General features: G+C 35.0%; 1 protein-coding gene across 4 annotated transcripts; it reads left to right on the top strand.

Annotated features, from left to right (window-relative positions):
• Positions 1-198: 198 nt before the first annotated feature.
• On the top strand, positions 199-7,062 carry Svip (small VCP interacting protein). 4 transcript variants are annotated; one of them, XM_045761298.2, is made up of 4 exons: positions 199-295; positions 1,195-1,283; positions 1,756-1,920; positions 2,821-7,062. In XM_045761298.2, exons 2-4 carry the CDS (start codon positions 1,203-1,205, stop codon positions 2,833-2,835), a joined length of 261 nt encoding a protein of 86 aa, XP_045617254.1. In that variant the 5' UTR covers positions 199-295; positions 1,195-1,202; the 3' UTR covers positions 2,836-7,062. The 4 variants fall into 4 exon arrangements, with proteins under 4 accessions (XP_045617254.1, XP_045617255.2, XP_045617256.1 ...); XM_045761299.2 differs by having other exon boundaries at positions 245-368; XM_045761300.2 differs by lacking the exon at positions 199-295 and adding an exon at positions 311-357.
• Positions 7,063-10,151: the final 3,089 nt, after the last annotated feature.

The following is a 10,151-nucleotide window of genomic DNA, read 5'->3' as shown; positions in this document are numbered from 1 at the left end:
TTTATATCACCCTACATTTCATACTTATTTGCTATAGTAGCGATTTATTAGTTGAAAAATTTTTTGACAAGCTACTCTCAGGGCTAATACTAATGACATACAATTGATTAAAAAAAATATATATCTCCTTGCAATATATAATAAAATAATTTAAATATTTAAAATAACCTCAAGACATAATATAATTATTTACGTCACCAGTTCCCCAATATTTTAGCAACAATACATACATTATTATACTAAGCATCAGCTGATGTGGATGTCAGCTGATTACCAAAACAACACAGAGCAGACGGTGGGTCTCGCCCCATTCGTAGTAACAATTATTTTATACAATAGACATTTAAACATATTAAGGTGGAGTATTAGTAGGTACCCAAAGTGTAAATTCTATAAAGCCACTAATATTCAGAGCGTTTCGGGTATAACATTGACCCCCCTCGCGGGCCTTAGTGAATTGTTTTTTCCATTTGGCTTGAAGTGTGCCTGCCAGAGTTTACCTCTTCTGCACCTACTATCAAGAAGAAGAGTTTACCTCTTCTGCACCTACTATCAAGAAGAAGAGTTTACCTCTTCTGCACCTATCAAGAAGAAGAGTTTACTTCTTCTGTACCTACTATCAAGAAGAAGAGTTTACCTCTTCTGCACCTACTATCAAGAAGAGTTTACTTCTTCTGCACCTACTATCAAGAAGAAGAGTTTACTTCTGTACCTACTATCAAGAAGAAGAGTTTACCTCTTCTGCACCTACTATCAAGAAGAAGAGTTTACTTCTGTACCTACTATCAAGAAGAAGTTTACTTCTTCTGAACCTACTATCAAGAAGAAGAGTTTACCTCTTTTGCACCTACTATCAACAAGTTTACCTCACACCTCTTATCATCCAGGGTCACTGGCTGACCGTAGATAATCTACCATTTAGTTCTCTGTGTAGGCTGGGGGGGGGGAGGAGGGGGATCTTGCACTTATCATCTTGGGATAATTCCTGAGGATCCCAGGGTTTATCCCAGGATGAGACAGAGAAAGTTGGCTACATTTTTTCTCGCTTGAGGAGTCAGACAACTGTTGTGGGATGCATCCTGTGGAAGATCAGTAGTGGGTCTAGGGGGGGGGGGAGGGACCAAGATAATACTGACATACTTCCTACTCCCGGTTATGAAAAAACGATTACTAAGTGTGTGTTTATTTTTGCAGATAGCAGGATGGGGGCACTGTTATCATGCTGTGGTGGCGGATCTTCCTCCTCCTCAGACTACAACAATATAAATGATCCGGCTGATCCTGTAAGTTAGAGGAGAGTATGAAGGATGCCATCACTCATGTATGAGGAGAGTATGAAGGATGCCATCACTCATGTATGAGGAGAGTATGAAGAATGCCATCACTCATGTATGAGGAGAGTATGAAGGATGCCATCACTCATGTATGAGACGAGTATGAAGGATGCCATCACTCATGTATGAGGAGAGTATGAAGGATGCCATCACTCATGTATGAGGAGAGTATGAAGGATGCCATCACTCATGTATGAAGAGAGTATGAAGGATGCCATCACTCATGTATGAGGAGAGTATGAAGGATGCCATTACTCATGTATGAAGAATAGTCACAGATGTTTGAGACAATCATGTTATGATTAATCATACATTGACCACATGCAGCTTACAGCATCCAAATTTGAATTAATGAATTGTGTTGCATATTTCTCAAAACTTGGGGAAAACTTTTCATCACAACTTAAACTTTGTGACACAGGAGGCTCGTCGGAAACAGATGGCAGAAGCAGCCGAAGCACGGATGAAGGCACAGGAAGGCCGAGGCGTCAAGAACCCAGAGGCACTAAAGCAACGACAGATACGCATGGAGGAGCTGGAGCGCAAACAAGAAGCAGCAGGAAGAGACCAGGGAGGTGGACTTAGGGTACGTAACTGTAAATATTGCTCATCGAGTAAAATAAGGGAAATATGTTGTACTATGCCCTACTGTATTTCAAATTATAAACATAACTACATTGGCAAGTATTACTCAACACAATGTAGCCATATACTTTCTGACCAAATTCTAGTACTATATGCAGTATATGTATATACCCTGTATATATAATATACATTTTAATGTGCCACATTTTTTCATAATAACACTTCTGTACTGTATGAGGGCTGTCATTCCATGTAATTTGCTTATTTAACAGCTTACAACTAACATCCATGATGTATAATTATCACACTGTCTCCCCCAATACAGAATCTTTAACCTTCTTTTCTTGAAATAACTTCCAGGAATTTGTATTACAGGGGAGCTAAATTTACAATAGGAGGGAGTAATATTATAATAAAGTGTATGGGCCCAAATACAGTTGTCTTTTCTGGGGAGGCGGGACACTGAACTAGCTGATGGTTTGCTCATGGGGCACTGAGCGGACCCACCAGAAAGAGGCATTTTGTTACTTTTAAAGCTGGATTTTATAACATTCAACAAAAATGTCACTTAATTTAAGCTTACAAATAATTTTGGTTGTGAATGAAAACTTGCAAAATTACATATTTCTTCAAATGAAATATATTTTTAAATTACTGTATACTGTCACTAGGGATCATACATCAGATCTGTCCAACTCTAAAACGGTCACTAAATATATATTATTTTCCTCTCTATCTGGTCTGTTATATGGTAGCAACTTGCCTTTGTTGTGTCTGTTGTCTCCAGAAAAAATAAAAACTCCAATTGGCTCACAATAATTTTACAGAATCTTCCATTTTAAAATAATTAAAGTTTCAATTCCCTTTTTACATTTTTATTTGATTTTTTGTCTTATTTCAGTGGCAAGTGAATTAATTTGAAGAAGCTTGCTATCCACTACCTTACTTCATCTGAGGATCCTCTGTATCTGTCAGACACATCTGATGATCCAATGTATTTGTCAGATGTCTTCAGCAGGCATCAATCATCCTACTCAACAAATGTCACAAGACACCCATCATCTTATTACATTATCACAAGACATTCATCTTCTGACTATAATTACACAAGACTCATCTTATAGTCTATGATATCATAAGATGGTCATCATCATACTCTAAGGAGATTGTAAGACATCCATCATTGAATTCTACAATATCACAAGACTCCCCATCGTCATATCAGTACATACAAACTTCAGAAGTATTCGACCTGACAACTTTGGAACATTTATTAGGTAGATTACGTCAGTGCATTGCATTAAAGTAGCCTGAACAATTTAAACAGGGTTCTGAATATCACAAACTTGGTTTCGAAACTGTTGGAACAGGTCAGAACCTGCAACAATGGGGTACAAATGATTCATTTTATTTTAGAGGGACAAAGGTAAGTACTGATTTGGGAATAGGATTTTATACAAATGGAATAGATCGTCAGCTAGGGTTATTGTGACAAACAGTTGAACAGGTTTCAAGAATAGATTGAATAGGTATAAGGACTAGAGAGGGCAGGTTTAAATGGGGTCTGCTGAGTATGAGTCATAGACCTCTTGATGTGTTCCTTAATTCTTATTGGTCTTGTAGCACAGTGGTCTACATCCTCTGCTCACGATTGAGGGACCCCTGGTAGGACAAATGGTTTACCTAGCAGTAAAATGGGTACCTGGGAGTTAGTCAAATGTTTTGGGTTGCATCATGGAAAAGGTCAGTAGTTCATCTAGGAGGGACCTGGATAAGCCTAAGTTCAAGCTGCCTGTCCCTGACAATGGGAATTATCAAGTTTGCCACTAATGCAGCAAAACATAAATTAAAACATTCTCAAAACATTTGAGAAAATAATTGTGAAACACTTTCTTCATATTAATGTAATTATTCACATTCATAAAATCAGGAGGGCTTGATTTCCAAAATAAATATTTTGTTACATTTTTTGACTAGAAGAACTTCTTATAAGGCATGTGAAGATCCAATATGAAGGATCTGAATAGCACTAACAGAGCCATGTATGTGGCAGCACCAGTGGAGAACCATTGATAATGAATGATATATATGATTCATTTTTTATATTAAAAAAATTGATATATATGATTCATTTTTTTTACAAAGTATTTAGCAAAATGCATAACATGATTGATTCGGTTTCTTATTACTGTACTGTTAATAATGAAAAGTTATGACAGTGCTTTTGACATGAATCAAACCTTAAGCTGCTCATGTAAAGGGTAGTAATGGTAATGGAAGTCATGCAAAGGATGGTATTGATAATGTAAGAGGTCATATGAAGGGTGGTAATGGAGGTGAGAATCTCATTCACTGTTAATTAAGCTCAGTGCTGGTATATAGTTATGCTATAAAGCAGCAAACAATTACACACGACAATAATAATAGTTTATTTAAAAAAAAATGTATACCGTATCAAAAAGTAGTGTAGCAAGTGCTGATAGTGGAGAATATAAAAATATTAACATAGGTACTGCATTAAGTACCTGAGAAAGTGCTAAATATTAGATGCCCTTTGTAAGTTACTCAAGGGGGTTGTGGCATTATAAGGAACTGTTACAGTACATTGAACCTTTACATTCCTTTTATATTCTCTGCTTTCCAACTAAGTTCGCTACATAGGTTGTAAATTGTTGATGGAAATTCTTTACAATCATAATGTGTATACAAAAAAGTTAATAAATGTAATCTGACAATCTTGTTTTTTATGCTGTTGTATTGTTGAGTGTAATACTGTATACAGTACCTGTACTGTAGTGTATTTTGTGCATGTAAAGATGAATTCCATGGAATGCAAAATTATTAATAATCACAGTAATGCAACTGAGGATCTTAAATTTTGAATCTGCACATTTTAGCAAAAGCACTTGTATAAAAATTATATTTTAGATTAATCTGGTTTTTATTAATTATACTAATGAAGTTAAATTTTACTATTCCAGTGAATATATTTATAAAGAAAGTTACATTATAGCATAATTAATCTAACAAAAAATTAACGTGTTTAGAAATCAAACTGAGCTGAAGAGTTTGTGAATATTAAGAAATAATAGTGGCTCTTGTTGTTAACAAGATTATTTTAAATGCGACTTGATTTTCCTCCTCAGCCTGTGATGTTGCAACCCGTTCTCGCAAATTTAATAAGTCAATATTGACTTATTGTGAAAGTGAATATTCGCAAATTTAATAAGTCAATATTGACTTATTAAATATGTGCATAGGTGACATACTTAACATAATAGTTTCCCTTGAAAAGCTTCATAGAAAACACCGACCTTACCTAACCTACTTAGTATGTTAAGATAAGCATCTTATTGCTTCGTAATTACAATTATTACCTAACCTATACCTATAATAGGTTAAGTAACAATTGTAATTACGAAGCTATAAGGTGCTTATTTTAACATACTAAGTAGGTTAGGTAAGGTCGGTGTTTTCTATGAAGCTTTTCAAGGGAAACTATTATTTTTTGAGATATATACAAGAATTGTTACATTCTTGTACAGCCACTAGTACGCGTAGCGTTTCGGGCAAGTCCTTAATCCTATGGTCCCTGGAATACGATCCCCGCCGCGAAGAATCGTTTTTTCATCCAAGTACACATTTTACTGTTGCGTTAAACAGAGGCTACAGTTAAGGAATTGCGCCCAGTAAATCCTCCCCGGCCAGGATACGAACCCATGACATAGCGCTCGCGGAACGCCAGGCGAGTGTCTTACCACTACACCACGGAGACTGCAACAATTGTTATTATGTTTAGTATGTCACCTATGCACGCAACTAATAAGTCAATATTGACTTATTAAATTTGCGAGAACGGGTTGGATCTGGAGAGGAATATCGTAGCATTCTCACTTGTTTTGTTCTCTCAGTTTGCCACTGTAAAAAGTGACAAGGTTTTGCCTACCAGGAATGTACGCACTCAAGCAAGCCCCCTAGCCAAGGCCAATGCATAGAAAACATCAATATTGCAGTGTTTTAATATTTACTACTATGTTGCATTTTTAACAGATTCGTTATTTTAGTAAAAATGTGCCGTATTAAGCGAAAGGACAAGTTCTAGACTAGTTTCTTAGTAGTGCACGTGTGTGTATCATTACTGGTGAGGTTTTTATCTTGCAAGTTGTAGAGATTTTATACAGAGAACTATTTTATAATTTTATATGCGACAGAATACTGTAGTCTATATTGTAATGACGAGGAAATCAAGTCTCATACCTAAATTCAGCCTGAGAATATATTTTGTTACCTGAAAGTCCTAATTATAGTTAACCTCTTCATTGTGTAAAGAAAAAGCAGCCTTATAGGATTAAACTAATTTTGTTTAGTTTTTCATTATGAATATATGTGTATACTGTATATAAATTATCCTAGATTTATTTTGTTTAAATTTGTTTCCCACTGTTCCTTGCAGTCAGTTGTCTCACAATGAAGTCAGTGACTGCCTCCATTAACAGTGCTCATCTATCCTCTTTCTGCTTTTGTATTGGCAATCTGAATATCCTGGAACTTTTGAATATTCTGCAACATGCAGATTATAACTATACACTAACGTTTTCTCTCTTGATAATTACCTAATAACGAATATGCTGAAGATGTTGATCCAGTGTTATTAAACGTTACTCAAGCATGTTTTGCCCGCAGAATTACTTACTTTTGATGATGAGATGCATGGAGCAGAAGCCTTTGCCACCAGCATGTACAGAAAAATATACAAATGCCTCAGAAACAATGTTCCAAGCCAAGAAGTACTGGTAAATGTTCAGGTTGAAAATACGGTACTGTATAAGATTTCATATTACCGGGTGTAGTTTGTACTTCTTTTCTTTATCATTAACCAAAGAGGTTAATGGCTAACTTGTCCTTGGTTAATCACAGTAAACTAGTCTAATTTAATATAGTCATATAGTTTGATAACAGTGTCTCTTGCAAAAAAATAATAATTCATTAAGTAATTAATTAATTATTAAAAGAAGGCACCAAGCCAGGAAGCTATGTAGCTCTTTGACATTATATCATTTAATATTCCTATGCACATACATCCTCATTACTGTATATTGTAAATTCTTAGCAGCAAATATAATGTATCTGGCAATGACAACAAGAGTGTTTAACTTATTATCCAAGTGTTTTCTCAAGTTGTAAATTTTATCACTTTGTATTTCTTAAATATAAGGGGATATGAAGTAAGTAATTATCAAAAGAAGGCACCAAACCGGGAAGGCTGTGTAGCACTGTCAAATGTGCGGAATAATCAGATTCCGCTAAATATCACGAAGGATGCCAATAAGAGAACAGAAACGCGTAAGGCGAACGATATAAAAAATATTCGATTCACCAAGAATTCTATCGAGGGACAAGTGACCGCGAGGGACGGTCGGAAAGCAAGACACACGCTCGTCCTGGAAGTCAGGACATTCAACAAGGATATGCACGTCTGTAAGAGAGAGAATGCAATTTGAACAATAAGGAGCAGGGCGGCGCTCCATTAAGTGACTGGGAGTTAAGCGTGTACGGCCAATACGCAACCTTGCCAGAGCCGTTTCTCATCACCAGATACGGTGGTAGGAGGAAGGCCATGGGAACACACTACGCTTAAGAGTACGCAGTTTGTTACCAACAACCTTGCCAACGGGGAAGGATGGAGGGATGAATAACTTGGTAAAAGTTGGAATAAGGTATACCTTTACGGGAGATGGGACAAGAGTGGATAGCTTCCCTAGTAGCAGCACTTCCGACACGCTCATTTAAAGAAACGCCAATATGGCTGGGAACCCAGCAAAACTACTGATTTAAATTTACTGGAGATAAGAAACAGCCAATATTGAATCTTGGCAACCACCGGATGGACTGGATTGAAATAAGAATTAAATATACTGAAAATAAAATTTCACCAGTATGCAGACGTTGAGTCACAATAACGTTGCTGAAGATATGACGACTAAACCACACACCAGAAGACGAGACGACAACGTTTCTTTCCATCCTGGACTATTTATGAAGTCAATTGGTACAAAAATGTGAACTTTGGGTACAACAGTCAATTTTTATAAGAATGGGTTGCATTGTCTGATAATGACAGGGAAGACATTAAGGCGAGCTAGAGATATGACCTATGATCACCCTTGGCAACACTAGGAAAAGTTAGTGTGAGTAAGGGGAATACCATCTACGATCACCCTCAGGAAGACGTTAGGGTAAGTCGAGGATACCACCCAAGATCAACCTCTTAAAAAAAATATCCCAGAAGTATATCAATTTTTTTTCTCAACAGACTTTTGATCAGATATTGTGAAAAATTGTATCCAAACCTTACACTTTTGTTATATAGTAGAATCAATAAATATTTAACCATGAAATTCATGCTTAATATAGTACACAAAGTAATAACTAAGTACTGTAATTATCAATAGAAGACACCAAGTTAGGAAGACTGCATGATATAACTATCAAAACACACTTGGCCCCTACCTTCCTGAAGCAATTCATTACTCAATCTTACATTCCATACACATTTTGTCTATCAACCTCTTCATGGGTCTAAAACTCTTCCCTCTAAATTCATTTAGTGGCCATTGTCACTAAATTACAATTATTTTTTTTTATGTACTGCCACACTTTATTCCTTATCATTAACCAAATGCACCTGCATGGTCACCTTATTTTCTTCCACATCTGCTCACTCGGTGCTGAAATCTCAACTTTGTTATTGGCTTCCTTCCAAGAACAGAAGCCATTATATAGTGAACAGTATTAATAAGCTTTGAAGCTATTGTCTGGTGAACATCATCATATAACCTCTTAAGCCACGTAAGTATAAAAGGATCATAAACATATGTTGCTTCAAACTAAATTGTGTCAATTGCATCTTGACAAAGGTTGATCCTAATTTAGCTATACAGTAGTGCAGTCCACAAGTTAGTGACGTGTCAAGAGAATATATACAATTATCCCAACTGAACCCACATGTTAAAAAATAATAAAATGAAAGTGATGATTGTGTTTGCCGTGGACCCTTATCAAGTCAAGACACAATAAGGATCCAGAATGGGCCAAAAAGTCATCACTTTAATTTTTATGTGCGGGTTGGGTTGTTTCAGCCATGTTACAGTAGCTTACTCTGTGGAACATATACCATAACACAGGCTACATTATTGACAGGTTTCAAAGAAAAGTAGTGTGCCTTATACGCCTTCATTCTCAAATTATTAAAGGTACAATGTTAAGAATTATCTAATATAGGAAAGAATTAAGAAATTATATTTGTGACAATATTTTGTATAATTATGAGTAATAAAATTTTCACACTGCTTTCCATGCAAATTGGATAAAAAATATTTATAAAAAAATACTACTCTTAAAATTATGGGCCACACGAGTGCCATAGAAATAAATTCTTTGAACCTAATATTTCCTATGGAAATTTGCACTTTTTAGATAGTGGTGAAGTAAAAATTTAAATTAGAGTACCTCTTTTTCTGGAATATAAATTAAAGAAAGTAACTAAATAATACATTCTCATTTAAACCATAAGAAACTATAAATAAATCAGTGCTAATGAAGATACATATTACACAAAGTATGTAAGAATCATTTATTATAAATAATTATAGTTTAGTCATACCAGACTCAAGTTACAAGACACAAAATTTAATACAGTTTTGACCCTTGTTTTACTAGACAGATCAAAGTTAATAAACAGGTACTGGTTAACTGTATATATATATATATATATATATATATATATATATATATATATATATATATATATATATATATATATATATATATATATATATATATATATATATATATATAATTTATACATTTATATATTTATATATATATATATATATATATATATATATATATATATATATATATATATATATATATATATATATATATTTATATTTGAATTAAAAACTCTCATCACATGAAAGTGGAATAATTTCTTTTCATTTCTTAATGCCACCAATCTGCACTCATGAGTTAGCTGTGTTATCAATGTGGACAGCTTAGTTTTATTTGACATTCTTGGAAACAAAGTGTACATATGGTTTACATGGAAAACTTGCCAGCACAAGTTACACCCCCCTGCACCCACAGCTCATCAGCCAACCCGTCCTCTTACAAATAACGTCGCCTTTCGCTCGTATGCGCACTAAGGCTAAAAATTGGCATAATAGGAAA

The sequence above is a fragment of the Procambarus clarkii genome, chromosome 45 (genome assembly GCF_040958095.1).
Source record: "Procambarus clarkii isolate CNS0578487 chromosome 45, FALCON_Pclarkii_2.0, whole genome shotgun sequence".
Taxonomy (NCBI): Eukaryota; Metazoa; Arthropoda; class Malacostraca; order Decapoda; family Cambaridae; genus Procambarus; species Procambarus clarkii.
Note: the sequence above shows the minus strand (reverse complement) of the source record. Positions and strands in the feature narration are given on the sequence as shown.